This window comes from Macrobrachium nipponense, chromosome 2 (genome assembly GCF_015104395.2).
Source record: "Macrobrachium nipponense isolate FS-2020 chromosome 2, ASM1510439v2, whole genome shotgun sequence".
Lineage (NCBI taxonomy): Eukaryota > Metazoa > Arthropoda > Malacostraca > Decapoda > Palaemonidae > Macrobrachium > Macrobrachium nipponense.
Window position 1 is genome coordinate 132,929,821 of NC_087201.1, and position 17,373 is coordinate 132,947,193.

Genomic DNA, 17,373 nt, shown 5'->3' on the forward strand with positions numbered 1-17,373 from the left:
TGAAATATTTTGTTTTCTACTTTCAATAATGGTACGGCTGAAACAACACGAGGCTCTGTTTTGGCTGCTGAGAGCCCCGCCCCTGTTGCCTCCACGTCGTCTGCCGCGCAGTCAACCGAGTATTTTTCCCCTTCACAGTTACGCTCGCAGTTGATGAATGTAATAAAGGATGATGGAAAGGGAGTATATGATGACAAATTCATTATATCTAGATCTCAGCTAGAGAAAATAGAGTCGTATATAAGATGCAAGGAAGGAAATTGTAGGGGTAAACTAAAGTTAGATATGTCTGCCAATAGATGGGATACTGATATTTTTATGAAGTGCCAATCATGTATGTTTACGGCTGATGCCCCAGCAAGGCGAATTAGTAGCTATGGAAACTCTGTACATCATCAATTTAGTGAGATAAATGTTGAGGAAATATATCATTCTTTGATTTCTGGTGTCGGACAAGCTGGGCTTGTGAAAAGAAGTGGATTTATATGTCTTGAATATGACCCTATTTCAGCGGGGTCATATTCAAGACATTGCAGCTTTTTGTATACGAAAATGAAAATGCACATGGATAAATATCAAGCAAAGGCACATGAGAACATAAAGAATATTTATAGAGAAAGGATTAGCTGAGATTGATGAAAATGGTATGATGAACATCGAAGTTTCCTTCGATGGGACTTGGCTAACCCGGGGCCACAAGTCCCATGTAGGTGTTGGTTTTGTGATAGAAGTGTATACGGCAATTATCATAGACGTGATTGTGCTAAGTAATTATTGCAAAATCTGCGAGAGAGGGGAAGAGAAGAAGAAGCACAAGTGCAATAAGAATTTTGACGGTCTAGCAGGTGCTATGGAAGCCGAGGAAGCAAGACGTTTGTGGTCACAGTCAGAAAATTACGGGTTCCGATACATAACCTTTGTGGGAGATGGTGATTCTAAGGCATACACAGCTGTGTGTGAACTGAATGATGGTAGAGGACCGTATGATGGCCATCAAGTAATTAAATTAGAATGCATAAATCATGTGCATAAACGAATGGGTAGCAGGCTTGAGAAAGCAAAGAAAGCTGCGAGTGAACTCTTCACTCAAAAATCAGGCAAGATTGTAAAGAAAAGTTTATTGGCTGGGCGAGACAAGCTTACGAAGACAACCATTGAAAAGTTTCAATCATTTTATGGGAAAGCAATCAAGAGATAATATCGGCACTGATGTAGAAACAATGAGACGTGCAATAATGGCCTCCTTTTACCATCACACATCATCAGATGATCGGAAGGAGCGTCATAACTTGTGCCCCAAAGAGAGAGAGAGAGAGAGAGAGAGAGAGAGAGAGAGAGAGAGAGAGAGAGATTACATAAAACCATTAAATTCGTTGACCATTGTATGGCACTGTTACTTTCCCAGCTCCGGGCGTCACTGGAGTTATGAGGTAGGGAAATTGATACAGAAAAAGACGAAGGGAAGAATTTTCATTTGAAATTAGTTATCGTATTATTACTACTTCTATTATTATTATTTGAAAATAAAATAAACACGTGCATTTACCATAAAAATTCTCTCATCTCAGTAAGAGAGAGGAGTTATCCTTACAAGTGAAATGGAAAAGTAATTTTCATCTCTTTAAAATACTACCATTATGAATTTTGTAATTACAGTTTTATTATTATTATTATTAAATAACTGAAATTATCAATAAACATTTTACATACTAGTACCATAAAAATTCTTTCATCTCGGTAAAAGAGAGAGAGAGAGAGAGAGAGAGAGAGAGAGAGAGAGAGAGAGAAGAGAGAGAGAGAGAATGTTTTATCTCTGTTCTCTCAAAAAATACTTATAACACTTCCAGCGAAAGAGAGGGAGAGAGTTACCACTATGAGACATTATTATTTTGTGTAGAGAGAGAGAGAGAGAGAGAGAGAGAGAGAGAGAGAGAGTTAGCTAGCCTTAATTAAAAGTGATGGATAGATTAGTATTTTATTTCTTTAAAATACTATCACATAATATGAATGTTGTAATTACAGTTATCATTATTATCATTATTATTTGAAAGTATGAAAAACATATAATACAAGTACTATAAAAAAAATCTCGAGTCTCAGTAAATGAGAGAGAGAGAGAGAGAGAGAGAGAGAGAGAGAGAGAGAGAGAGAGAGAGAGAGAGAGAGAGAGAGAGGGGAATTTCATGAGCACTTGATGGCAACAGCACAACAGCTCCTTCCCCCCCTGTCACTTAACTTGATACATATGACAGTTTTAGTACCTGGAGTTACAGACAGAACACTGGGATTTCCTTCTTTCTTCCATAATTTTTTAAATTTATAAGCTAAAATCTTACTAATTCACTATGGTATTTTCTTTAAGGAATTGATATTATTGCTGTATAAATTAATATTAATATTTGAAAATAGTAAATCATTTATTTATCATACAAAAAAACACATCTTTGTAGTAGAGAGAGAGAATTATTATTTTTATTATGTGATATCATTTCAACTTATTAAACTTACTAATACAGTATTAATCAAAATTAATCTTTGAAAATTAGTAAATCATTTTTGTATCATAAAAATGTATTTAGTCATGAAAATAAACATCAAAATACACTAATTAGTGATTATTTTCGTCGGAAAATTCCGCGAATGGGCGAGTCCGTCCGCGAATAATTGCTAGATATGTTCCAAAGAAAAATCCGCGAATGTGTGGGTCCGCGAATCCGGAGAACGCGAATACGGGGGGACCACTGTATATACATAGACATTAGAGCAATTTTCTCATTATTGGATTATTATGATATCTAGAAGTCATGAAAATAGTTTGTAAAGGCAACAGCGTATGTATCAAGTTCCACTAAATTGGCAATGGTGGTGGTACTGGCGGCGCTGCCACATCAACAACACTGTCGTTAGTCGTACCTTCGACCCTCTGTCTCTTTTTAGCAAAATTTGCTAAACCGGCCACAGTTGCACGGTTCTGTTTCGGCATATTGTCCCACTTTCACTCTAGTACACACACAAATGTATATAAATTGTATTTAGTGTTACTTGATGTATGGAAACAGCAAAAAACAAGGCAAACAGCGAAAAAATGCTAAGAGTAAAGAGCAGCGTACCTCCCCTTTTGCAAGTATGGGACACACTGACATGGCTTTCTGCTGGGTATGGTGATGCTACCCGCTCAGAACACACATTCATCAAGAGATCGGCCATTGTTGTTGCCAGACGTAAGAGATTAGGCGAAATAAAAATCAAAATAATTAACAAATTAGGCGGATAAAGGACGAAATGAATATAGATTTATAAGTAAAAATATTTAATTTTCTTTACATAGCTGGGAGAGCCACAAAATATATCATTCAACAATATGAATAATTGAGTACTACTAAAAATACTAAACTTGACTACAAAGTCATCACGTTATATATATATAAAAATTCTGAGATACGTGACTACAAATGTTATATAAAAAAAACCTGAGACGTGACTACAAAATCATCAGTGTTATATATAAAAAAAATTCCTGAGTATATAAAAATCATTCCTGAGATACGTATTATATTTAAATTATTTGGTTCTTTGTACTCTGGTTAAAAGATGTCTTGAAAAACCTAAGATATAGAGTAAATTTAAGAAATTATGAAGTAAAGGACTCAATACAGTAAATAAATGAAATTATGAAGTAAAGGACTCAATACAGTACATAAAAGAAATTATTCAGTAAATAACTCAATACAGTAAATCTATGAAATCATCAAGTAAATGACTCAATAGAGTAAATAAAAGTTATCAGGTAAATTACAATAAATAAATGAAATTATGAAGTAAATGACTCAATACAGTACATAAAAGAAATTATTCAGTAAATAACTCAGCACAGTAAATCTATGAAATCATTAAGTAAATGACTCAATACAGTAAATAAAGAGTTATCAGGTAAATGACTCAATACAGTAAATAAATGAAATTATGAAGTAAATTACTCAATACAGTAAATAAAAGAAATTATGAAGTAAATGACTCAATACAGTAAAAAATGAAATCATCAAGTAAATGACTCAATACAGTAAATACAAAATTATGAGGTAAATGACTCAATACAGTAAATAAATGAAATTATGAAGTAAATGACTCAATACAGTAAATAAAAGAAATTATGTAGTAAATTACTCAATACAGTAAATAAAAGAAATTATGAAGTAAATGACTCAATAATATAGAAATGGAAAACCTGTTGTATTTTGTAGATTAATTGGACTGGTGATTTTCAGCAGAAAGAAAAACTAAGACTTCTTACTGTAAATGGATACAAACTAACTTTTCTAGCTCCTACTTCAACAGCTTTAGTGGGATGTCAATGCATCTTTTGTGGAACCACCTTTCACACTTCTGGGATCCCAACCAAAGAAAATTTGCTCCCTTTTCTTTGCAGGTCCCACATTTATTAAGTTCACTTTTGCTGTCATCACTTTTACTCATACATCGCTGAAATCACTCTCACTATCATTGTCTTCAGCTAACCTTTGCTTTTTGGCAGTGCTCTTGCCTTTATCCTTTCCTTTTCCTTTGCTTCCTGTTGCCAGTTTTTTTGCCTCCCTTTCCCTTTTACGCTGCTCCTCTTTCTCTTCAAATAGCATTTTTTTTCTGTCTTTCATCTCCAGGTATTTTATGTAATCCTCACTGTTGGCTACCTTAAGAATTGTTGGATCTTTTACTTTTGTTTCTTTGTCTAGTTGGAGAAGCTTTAAATCAAGCTTCCATGGCAATTCGTTGTAAAATACAGATGAAGTTTGTAATATTTCCCGCCGTACAGTGTCTGATGTTTGCTCAGCAATTCCTGGTGGTGGTGTTGTAGAGGCAATCCCAGATGGGCCAGGTAAAGATATGTCACTACTAGGTTGGAACTGAAGCCCACTTGTAGAGGGAACTGCTTGTGGGAAAGGTACAATCTCACGGCCAACTGCAACAGGCTGGGTTTGTCCAGCATATGGATTCATGGAAGCAGTACAAGGCTGAATGGTCTGAAGTTCCTTCAAAATCCTATACAATGTGCCTGAGTCATCAACCCAACCTACATCACTCTTCCTGGTTTTGTAAACTGCTAATTCGTACAGTGGGATCAGAGCCCATAAACGCAGCAGTGTTGATCTTTGTCCCACAATAAAACCTTGCTTGTAGATTTCCTCGGGAGATGTGGATCCTACTACTGCTGTATTCGTAGAGGTCTCCTGAAGTTGGAAAGGAGAAGCATCTTGTTTTTCTGTCGAAACAAAGCTGGTGAGTTTGATGGCATTAGGGTTGAAAGGGACCAAACCTGTTGTCCGGAATCCACTTTTTATATTTGCAGCTAAATTACTTTCTTTGATGGCCTTCATTAATACATATGGGAAATATTTTTGAGGCATGTCCACGGCTGAAAGTTTCCCACAGGTTACTTCATACGCTTTTCTGTAACTTTCCTTGAGTGGCTTGAATACAGCGACATCAAGTGGCTGCATTATATGGGAGAAGTGGGGCGGAAGGTAGTACATAAAGATTTCCTTACTAAGAGCAAATTCAAAAGCTTCAAAATTCCTGTGGCTTGAATGACTATCCACAAATAAGAGAACAGGTTTTTTAATATTCATTTTCACAAGTTCCTTTTCAAATACATCTTCCAACCATCTGTGAAATAGGTCTGCCGTCATCCGCCCTGTATCAGAGCACCCTACACTATAAGATTCTGCTGCCAAATCCTGGTGCTGCACATAAACTGTTGGAGTTTTCCCTTTATTAATTATAAAGGGCCTCATGAAACCTCCATCGGCTGAAGCACAGCACAGAACAGTCATCATGAGCTTCCCCTTCCCCGTCCTTTTATAGGCAGACTGAGTACCCTTTTTAAGCAAACATTTGGAAGCCCTATCACGTCCGCTGATGACAATACCAGTTTCATCGCAGTTGAAAATTCGTGAAGAATTATCTGGGCTCAAAAAATCCTTTACATTTAGGCCCTTACTCCCTAAAAAGTCTTCCAAGTGTTGGAAAAAGGTGAAGATGTTTTCTGGAGTTATGGAAGGCCTAAAGTGACCAAGATTTTTTGATATTTGGTTGGACAACTCAGGGTGTCGCTTCAGGAATCTGGTCACCCATCCACAAGAGGGCAGATTATTGTTACGGAAAACTTTAATCTTCTTTTCATTAAGAATATGCTGGACTACCAATGGCAGACTCTTTTTGGTCTGAGGACGACCCATGCGAGCCATCTCAAGGCAATAGTATACTATATCCCTTTCTACATCACCAGGCAGCCATGACGTAGTCCTTGTTTGGCTCGCATCCATTCCCATTTGCGTATATTTACTTACAGTGGTACAGCCTATTAAATGTGTTTCAGCAGCCTGATGTATTGATCTTCTTGCTTCCACATCTACCAAAGCCTTTCCAACTCTCTCTTCAGTTTTCAAACGACAACTTCTTTGGAATGACCCCTGCACTTTCTCTCCTACTGTATCAGGCTCGCCCTCTTCAACCTTCAAGCCTTCTGAACCTTCAGACAAATTTGTCCCTGTATGTTCAGCCATGCCTTGATCAAAGCCTACAACAAAAGAGAGAAAAATATGGACATTAGGGTATTGCTTAAGCCAGTCTATGACTGCTCTTATGGTACAACCAAATCATTTAACACAAATACACTTTCAAATTCCCTACACAATTTCAATAATAGTTAGGCCTGAGGTTGCCAGATGTCTCATTTTTGTTTTTGAGACGTACTAAATTTGATCATTTTGTCGCCTGTCCCACAATGACCCTTCTGGGACACCCTTATTGTCCCAATTTTAGTTCATAGAAATAATTCCTACTTGATTATCGATTATTAATTTTCCACGGTATTCTCCTTTTGTTTAGTTTCTGAATTTTTACACTGATTATAATTTGCCAAATTAGTTCCCACTTTTTAATACCCCCATTAAAATTCATATTTTATACACTTAACGTATGTGATAATTGTCTCTTATGTTTTTATAATATATTGGTCTGGGAGTGCTTATAGGAAAGAAATTATGTATGGTGAGAAATTGTCAGTGTCCCGGAGTTCTAATCTTTTAACCTGGCAACCTACTTAGGCAATTTCCACATATTTGGGTGACACTAACCCACTCTTACTTTTAACTTATTAGATTTGCAGTCCCGGGTTACGACGGTCTCGGCTTATGATGTTCCGAGGTTAAGGCGCTTTTCAATTATATTCATCAGAAATTATTTCCAGGGTTACGACACCTACAACACTGATCTGGCAGATGAAATATGACACCAAAAAAGCTAAATAATCAATATTTGAAGTTTTTTTTTGATGAAAAATGCAATAAGAATGCACCCAAAGCATTAAAATACCAAATTTGTAACTAATTTGTATTTTTCATAACTAACAAACCTGAGGTCTTAACATTAGGATTTACTAGCGCCAAGCTGGAAACCGGTAGAATTAAAATTCCACTTGTGAGATCCAGGGACTAATGGCATCTATACCAGGTCACGGGGCATGTATACCCAGAATGCCCACGGCTACCTGTGACCCACCAGTTATATTTCTAACCCAGTTTAGACTGCTAGAGGGGTGGTTCGAGGTGGGCCTTTACCTGTTAAGACCTCAGGTTTGTTAGTTATGAAAAATAAAAATTAGTTACAAATTTGGTATTTTAATGCTTTGGGTGCATTCTTATTGCATTTTTCATCAAAAAAAAACTTCAAATATTGATTATTTAGCTTTTTTGGTGTCATATTTCATCTGCCAGATCAGTGTTGTAGGTGTCGTAACCCTGGAAATAATTTCTGATGAATATAATTGAAAAACATTAGGATAGACTTACTATTGGAGGGAGGTAAGTCTCTACAACTGACTGGGAGTTTGCCACCTTATCCATTTCCGAATATATAGGGAAATTCTAAGAGAATGGACAATGAACCTAGGACCAAAGATATAAGCGGATCTATTGGTTTTCCCCCACTGGGTGTAGATACCATTCTACTGTTTACTCTTGTCCCTTGCAACTGGATCCACCTTCACCCCTCTTTTCCCTATTATCCAGAGGGGTGTGTTGCTACTGAAAAGTATATCATAACCTAAGATAGCTTCACAGTATGGCTGACCACCTCACCTGCATCTAGTCCGTTCCAGCACATGACGGTACTCTCCTTCATATTGCCCGTAGTTAAAGGAGTAGGAAGAAAGTAGTAAAGAAAAAAGGCCAGTCATCCCATTCATTCTACTTTCATACCTTCATCTTAGACTAGACGCAAACTGACCAGCCAGGGCATGGATGAACTATATCACTTGTTGGGCCGCCACCACTGGACCCAAGGAAAAGGTGTCCAAGGATCTATGGGCAACATCTTTCAAATAAAATGAGGTGAAAGTTGTTTGGCGTTTCCACACACCAGCTTTCAGAATTCTATCCACAGACATGTTCTTCTTAAATGCCAGGGAAGCACTCACGCCCCTGATGTCATGAGCTCTAGCTCCCTCCTGGCTATCTGACCCTCTGTCTTCTGCCGTATAAGCATCTCTGATCGTCTCCCTTAGCCAAAACAATATTGTATTCCTGGACACTTCCTTCTTGTTCCGTCCTGTACTTACGAACAACCTCCGGCACCCCGGCCTGAGGTGCCTTGTTCTCTTTAAGTACTCCCTTAGTGCCCTGACGGGGCACAGGAGCATCTCAGCTTTGTCGTTGTCTACAAAGTCTGCCAAGGAAGGTATGGTAAAGGAGTCGAATCTGCCGTCCAGTATTGTTGGATTTTGGGTCTTGGCCACGAATTCTGGGACAAACTCAAATACCATTGATCTCCAACCTCTCGAGTGCTTTATGAGATATGAGAGGCCATGTAGCTCCCCCACCCTTTTGGTTGAAGCCACGGCCAATAAGAAGACTGTCTTCAGGGTCAGGCTCCTATCCGTGGACTGCCTTAGTGGTTTGTAGGGGGGTTTTGTCAGACTACTCAGTACCTTGGTCAGATCCCAATCTGGGGCTTTTAGCTCCTTTGGTGGGCATGACTGTTCAAAGCTTCTCATCAGCACGGCCAACTCCCATGAAGACGATATGTCCACTCCTTTCATTCGTAAGACTGAGGCTAGAGCCGCCCTGTACCCCCTTCACTGCAGATACAGACATATGTTTTTCTGTTCTGAGATATATCAGAAAGTCTGCTAACTGCTGAATAGTGGTACCGAGTGGAGACAAGTTCCCTCTACGACACCAATCACAGTATGCTGACCACTTTCCTTGGTATACCGTCGCAGATGATTTTCTGATATTACCTGCCATCTGAGTTGCTGCTTTCTGCGAAAACCCTCGCGCTCGGAGGAGATACTTGACAGTCTCCACCCGTGAAGCGATAGGGACTTCACCGACTGGTGGTACCTCTCCACGTGCGGCTGACAGTAGGTTGCTCCATGGAGGTAACTCTCTTGGCACATCTACTAGGAGTTCCAGTAGGTCTGGAAACCACTCTGCTTTCGGCCATAACGGGGCTACCAGGGTCATCTTGAGGTTCTGAGACCGCATTACCCTGTTCAGAACCTGACGGATTAGACAGAATGGAGGAAATGCGTACACATCCAGATTGTCCCAGGGGTGTTGTAGCGCATCTTCTGCTACTGCCTCTGATCTGGGACTACTGAACAATACACTTCCAACTTTTTGTTGTACCTGGTTGCGAATAGGTCTATGATCGGTCCTTCCCACAACATGAGCATCCTGTCCACTACCTGTTGGTGCAGGGACCACTCCGTTCCCAGAATCTGATCCCTGCGGCTCAACTTGTCGGCCACTATGTTTCTTTTTCCCGGAATATACCTGGCCTTGATGTCTACCAGGTTCTCTATAGCCCACTGGTGAAGTTGAACTGTCATCACATGTAACTGCCGAGAAACTAGGCCTCCTTGCTTGTTTATATAAGCTACTACTGTGGTGTTGTCTGACATCAATACCACTGAGTGTCCCTTTACTCTCTCCCTGAATTCCTGTAGAGCTAGAAAAGCTGCTTTCAACTCCAGCACGTTTATATGGAGTTCTCTGTCCTTGCAACTCCATTTTGCTGACACCATCAACTCCTCCATATGGGCTCCCCAGCCTTCTAGTGACGCATCCGAGAACAGCAAGAGGTCTGGAGAGGATTGTTGAAGGGGGACACCCACTGTCAGATTGTCGTCGTTCACCCACCACAGCAAGTCTTTCCTCACTTCTGCCGACAAGGGAATTTGCTCGTACGGGTGATCTACTATTGGTGACCAAAACTCCTTCATCCTCCATTGTAGGGACTGAAGGTGTAGCCTTCCTTGTGGTACTAGCTTCTCCAGGGAGGTTAGGATTCCCAGCACCACCTGCCACTGTCTTGCTGGCTGTGTCTGTTTTCCCAGAAAGGCATTCACCACTTGTTTGCATTCCTCTATTCTTTGGTCTGTCGGGAATACTTTGGCTTGTGTTGTGTCTATCACCATTCCCAGATATTCCAAACGTTGACTTGGATCCAACTGCGACTTCTCCTGATTTACCACTATACCTAGGCTGTGACAAAGCTGCAGGAGGGCCGCCCTGTCCCTGATTAATTTCTCCCTGGACTTTGCTATCACCAGCCAATCGTCCAGATATCTTATTAGCCTGATCCCCTGAGCATGCGCCCACGCCGACACGAGGGTGAACACTCTTGTAAAAACTTGAGGAGACATTGTCAATCCGAAGCACAGGACCTTGAATTCGAAAGCTTTCCCTGCAAGACTGAAGCGGAGAAATTTCCTTGAAGACTGATGGACTGGTATCTGAAAGTATGCGTCCTTTAGATCGACTGTCAGCATAAAGTCTCCGATTCTGACTGCTTGTAGAACCGTTTTCGGAGTTTCCATCTTGAAACTGGTTTTCCTTATAAACAGATTCAGCGTTGACAGGTCTATTACTGTCCTCCACTCCCCGTTGGCTTGGTGGTACCAGAAAATCCTGCTGTAGAAGCCTTTTGCCGGACTGCATACTTGTGCACAGCTCCTTTTTCCATCATCTTCTTCACTTCGTCCTGAAGAATAGTGGCCTTCTGAGATTTGTGGGCATAAGTGACGTGGGGTAATGGTTGATCTGTCATGGGGGCGGGGTTACCTCGAACGGGATCAAATACCCGATCCTGAGAACGTCCACCACCCACTGCTCTGCCCCTAGTTCCTGCCACACCTTCCAGTGATTTGCCAGGCAACCCCCCACTGGTGTGGCCGAGTGATGGGAGGTGCCCATCCTATCTTCTTGAGCCTCTCCCTCTTCCCCTATTGCCCCTTCCCCTGTTGTTTCTATTGTGAAAGGGCCGATGAGTTAGCCTCTTTGGGGAAGAGGGTCTTGTGACTCTATTAGGGATGCTATGTCTCACTGTCTTCTTTCGAGACATCTGCTGTTGTCTTCCCTCCAAAGGAGTAGTTTGACTGTTAGACGTTTTCCTAACTGCCTGTTGCACCAACCTATCGTTAGTGTCCATCCTTCTTCTATCTATCGCCTCTTCCAGTATGACCTCTGGCAACAGCAGTTGCGATTCCAAGATATCCCCATTCCTCATTGCTAACAGGGAATCCAAATCCACATTGCGGCTTAGTCTAGCCAACGCTGCATCTCTCCTCATTAGCAGGATATTTGCCCAAACATTGGCACTTACGTTTGTCAGGTACGCAATCGCCTTGGAACCTGACTGTAGTAATCAAATGAACAATGGTTCATCCACTACTTTTCTTGTTGCTTCCGAGGATGCAATCTTCGCCACTGCTGTTGACCAAAGGTCTAACCAAGAAGCAGCCTGAAAGACAGAAGAAGCTGTTGCTTCTAACATAGCAGCCTCTTGGTACGTCATCGAAGGGCACTCCATTTTAACCTGATCCAAGGTTAATCCAGGCTTTAACCTTACAACATTAGGGTTCATTTGTCTAGACAGCAAAGGGACCTTCGGTGTCGTATAATATTTCCTTTGCTTTATCATTGGAGGGGGAATAAATTTAAATGATCTATTAGATCTTAAGGAATTATCCCTCCCTGCAATCTTTGCGTTTACGTGTTGCAAGACCGATTCCGCATGACTCAAACAAGGCAATTCATACGACACCTTGGTATCCCTCTTTAGTCCAAATGCCATGTCAATTCCAGGCGGAAGCATACTGGCCGGTGTTTCTGTCTTCTCCGAAAGGTTATTGAATTGACGAATCAAATCAATCACCTCTGCATACGAGGCCAGAAACTCTTGGTTTTCTCCTTTCTCCGGCTCTAGTGTACCATTCTCCGTCACAAGGGATGTTGTCTCGCCCCTATCTTCTGACAGACGGCCCGGAATTCCACGGCCGCGGTCTCTTTGATCTTTGCTGGCCGCTGTTGGCTCGATCCCGGATAGTCAGCAGGGGAACGAGAACGTCTCACTCTCTCTCTGCTCATGGATCTAAAGACTGATATAAGTTCGTCTCTATTAGTATTGGCATCGTTTTCGAGCGTCGGCGAGCCCGGCCTCGACCTTCTATCCAGACGGACACTGCCTTCCACGATCGTATCCGCCGAGGTTGCCAACTCTCTTTTTTCGTACTTTTAATAGGAGCCTTATCGTCCTTCGTACGTATTTTGAACGGCCTTACGGGCAAAACTGGGACCTGCATTCCATCCTCTGCTGCACCTTTCGCCGCCAACGTCGATTTTACCAGAGGTATCGTAGTTTTTGCGATCCGAACTGGCAACTCCATATCGGCCGCTAGTCCGCCGGCCGTCACCTCTCTCGCTTGTTTGGATTCTTGCGAACGGCTTCGTCTGCTAACCTTGTGCTTAATAGCCACTGACTTCCCGACCTTCCTGCTGACTTGGAAATGACAGTCTTGGTCCGAAGATGAGGAAGAATTGATTCTTCTCCTCTTAGCCCGAGGATCCGCCAGGAACTCCCAAATCCTCCTCCAACGCTTGACTGGCGCTCGCCGTGACGTTATCGGACTTAGCGATGACGCCGAACTAGAGGAAGAAGACGAAGAAGGCGAATCACACTTTTTCTTTTTGTCTCTCTTATTCATTCTCTTCTCTATATCCTGTAATTTCTGCATTACAGTTTGCATTGACGGGTCAGAAGGCGTATTAGCGTCTGGGTGCAGCGAAATAGGCCGAGAATCGGTCTGTGACGTCATCACGCCTGCCATATCGGAGTGTGACGTATGTTGTGACGTCATCCCTCTCGTAGGGAGAGACTGAGAGGTTTCTGCTGGCAACCGCACGTTTGCTGCCAAACTATCTCCCACGTTCTGCATCGCTGTAAACACTGAGTGTGATTGTGAAGCCGCGGCATTAATTCTCATAAATTGCAAGCCTGGGGGATGAGGAACATTCAGCGCTGCCGGACCCTGCTGGAACCGTGACGTCATATAATGCGCAAGCAGACCATCCAAGGTTGGTACGCCTGGTAGGCCTAGCGCTGACCACGTACCATCTAACCTATGCGCTTGAGGAGCAGGAGCCTGGAACAAAGATGGCGGATCTCCCCCTCTACTTGCTGGGAACAAAGGAGAGTGCATATTATTCATAAGATTACCCAAGGCCCCTCCTGACGTTTCCGATACTGAACCGCTAGGAGAAACCGAAGGGGTATGAGACAAATCAAAGCAGGTGGAGAAACATATGGAGCAGCCTGGTTTATTGCCGATACAAAAGAAACCGGTAAGGTTTGGTCATCCAAAGATGGCATCACCACCTTCCTTTTGTATTGGCTTTTCCCATAGAACTTCTTCCACTGTTCCACCGACCAACCGCGACAAACAGAACATGGATTAGTAACCGTACATAAGTTTTCCCTGCACCTACTACACGCTGGATGAGGATCTGTCGACACCGAAGTTAGGAACCTAGAACATGGAAAGCCACTGACTCCTGGGCATTTCCTTTGTCTCCTCTTCGAAACGGTAGACGATCCCGATGTTGAGGCAAAATTCTCCATCATACCACGTATACACTTACCTCACACTGATCACACTCGGAGAAAGAAAAGGTAATAGGAATGAAAAAATGAAAAATGAAATGGATAAAGAACGGGCAAACTGAAAAACCGGCTTTAAATCAGATAGACAGTAACACGTCTTATCTTAAAGGCGGTAGGAAAATAACTGGTGGGTCCCAGGTAGCCGTGGGCATTCTGGGTATACATGCCCCGTGACCTGGTATAGATGCCATTAGTCCCTGGATCTCACAAGTGTAATTTTAATTCTACCGGTTTCCAGCTTGGTGCTAGTAAATCCTAATGTTAAGACCGAAGGTTTGTTTCATATATGAACAAAGTAAGGTTTTCTTAGGATTTTTGAAGATGTTCCGGCTTACGACGCTTTTATGGTTACAATGCATCTCAAGAATGGAACCCCTGTTGTAACCCGGGGACTGGCTGTAGTAATCAAACTTATAAATCTTACTGCTTTAAACTACTAGATGTAAGGCCCATCATCAGTGTATCAAAATCCTTTACACCCATGAACTTCTTTACCATTAAGTTTAACAAAGCGGAAACATTGCGTTCGCTACTGAACTGAACACATATAATACATATATGTATACATATAAACACACACATGTCTGTCTGTCTGTCTGTCTCTCTCTCACTAGCATATTGGGGGGTGGGGGGTGGGGGTGGGGGCTCGGGACTTGAGCATGTGCTCCAACCTAAGAAAAATGACAAAACAATAATGCTGAACATTTAGAAAACAGAAATGAGAGATATACCTAAAACTAGAAAAAAATATATATACATTTCAATAAATAAAAATTTGGGTTTTAAGAAAATAATTTAATGATAATAAATTTACTACCTGATATAACAGGCAACTGCTTCCCTTTCATAACAGACAATTGCTTCCCTTTTATAACTTAAACTATAAATAAAAATAAATAAATATATATATATATATATGAATATTTATCACATCACCGTGATTTCATATAAAATCATTTCGAGCTACCAAATGTCCTTTAAACCCCTTTAATTTAAACCGTATCTTTTAGTAAGTATATATACGTAGCACGCCAACGCTACCTGAGCCGTTTAGTACGTATATATACGGGGAGCGGAATTTTTTAGTTGATAATAATTTCGTACGCCCTATTGGATCAAACGCTCGAATCGGCTAGCATGGTGGAGGGGGTTCCATATCGATTCTAATTACAAATACGAGATCGGCGTTGATTTGAAATGGTCAGAATCAATATAAACCTTTAGCCTCTCTTGATAGCCGTTTCGGTAGCGTCACTGTCCGATCCTGATTTCGTTCCCCGTCCTACTGGACGCTGGTTCGATCCCATGGGGGTACGAAATTATCAACTAAAAATTCCCCCTCGGTACATATATGAAAATATATCAATTCCGAGGTAGAGCGAATTAGATATTAAAGGACATTTGTAGCTCGAATGATATATATATATATATATATATATATATATATATATGATATATATATATATATATACACCACACACACACACACACACACAGTAGAGCCTCGGTTCACGACCGTATTAGAATTCGACATAATCGGATTTCGCCACTAAATTTCCAATAAACTTTGTATCTGTTTTCAACCAAAAAACCAGTTTCCGACCCCCAACCATATGATGTTTGTAAACAAAACTGTTTCCGCCAGCTGCCGCTAGTTGGCGTCATCCAGTGCTACCAAAAGTAGTATAATTTCATGTTTTTTTAGCATAATTTGACCCAAGAATTGGAGCCTTGCATAATTTTTTTCACACTTAGGGTTCTAGTACAATTTTAGAATGTATTTTCACTAAAATTTTTAAATAAAATGCAGAAAATTCCTCAATTTCATACACAGCTATAATGAATATATGTATTTTCATAGTGAAATTGCCTCAAAAGCAGCACTAACAAATGAGTTAATTGCTAAGTTTGAACCCAACTAAGGAATGTTAAATTTTGTGAATATAAATAAATACCCACAGTGGCATGACAGTAGTGTTAATAATGTTTTTTCTTCATGCGTAAAGAATTACTTTTTTTCCTTTTTTAGGTTTTATTTTTTTCAGTAGTTATCAAAATTCTAATTATGTCTGAAAAGATTTTCACACAATTTTCAAGTATTTATTCATTGTGTATGTGATCTGTTAAAGAAAATTGGTGTTTCAGTGGCATGATAACGATCAAGTAATAAGTACATATGTTTTTCTTCATGTAGAGACTGGTTTGTTTGTTTACCTTTTTTTTTTTAGTTTTAATTTTTCAGTAAATATCAAAATGTTATATTTGAAGTAATTTTCACACATTTTCAAGTATTTATTAATTGTGTATGTGACCTGTTAAAGAAAAATGGTTCTCAGTGCCATGATAATGATGCAGTAATAAGTAAAATTTGTATGTTTTTCTTCACATTTGTATGTGTGATCTTCACACTTTTGTCAAATAGTATACTAGTGAGTGCATATCAAATAGTATACTAGTGATTGCGTATGTGATCTATTAAAGAAAAATGGTTTTTATTTCGAGTTTGTTAACATGTAAAGATCATTAATTACAATATTGTATGTTCGTCACTTTGTATCATTTCACCTAATATATAAATGTTTTAAATTTCCATTACATCGTTGTTTTAGCTCAAATGTATTAGAGAAATGAGATAATGATAGATGAATAGCATAATTCTGGCAAAAAATTGCACCATATTTGGCATAAATTCTTGCTTGGACAGACTAGCATAATTTAGCAAAACAACACTGGTGACGCCACTCAGCTTTGTTTAAAGTCCGCAGATATTGTTTACAAACATTCAAACGTGTCGTGTCTCGTACACCTTGCACGCATTTTGTTTGCTTTTTCGGTGGTATCAACTCTATATGCAGTTACCTTTTGATTCATCATGGGTCCCAACATTACTACTGGCTATCTATGTTCAAACCTTTTGCTATTGTTAATCTCTGAAATAATGGAAAAATGTTTACATGCCATCTCGTGTTTTCCTTCTTCAAAATGTTTCTGTCATTTCCAACTCCAAAATAAACCTTAAGTTTCGTCTATCCTCTCCTCTGCATGAAAGTGATGAGTGAAAAAAAGATTTAATCAAGCTCCCTTGCTTGATTTATTTTCAAGCGTAGACCTCTTCTAAAACCATGCTCACACTTGAGGCGCGCGTTTCAGTAGCAAATGCAAAACGTATTTAAGTGTTAGGTTTGGAGTGAAGGCAATGTTACGTATGTAGGTTACATGTGCGGTTCGGTAGCGAATGCAATCTTTAAGCTTTGTTAAGCTTGCTGGTAAAGAAGAGGTTAGCCATAGCTTAAATCAGAGAAGCCACTATGCCATATTAAGTGCGCAGTAATTAAAAAATTAAGACGAATCTTTTATGTCGTACTGTAATACGTC

The 17,373-nt window shown here is 40.2% G+C and overlaps 1 protein-coding gene across 2 annotated transcripts in view; it reads right to left on the reverse strand.

The window, feature by feature from the left end:
• Positions 1-3,355: 3,355 nt before the first annotated feature.
• The window catches only part of LOC135220992 (uncharacterized), a 145,809-nt gene continuing 131,791 nt past the window's right edge, over positions 3,356-17,373 (reverse strand). Inside the window, exon 3 of one of the 2 annotated variants that reach the window (XM_064258695.1) lies at positions 3,356-6,571. In XM_064258695.1, coding sequence (XP_064114765.1) covers positions 4,470-6,557 — 2,088 coding nt within the window. In that variant the 5' untranslated portion in view covers positions 6,558-6,571 and the 3' untranslated portion in view covers positions 3,356-4,469. The remainder of the gene's footprint in view (positions 6,572-17,373) is intronic. The other variant, XM_064258694.1, reaches the window with a different exon arrangement.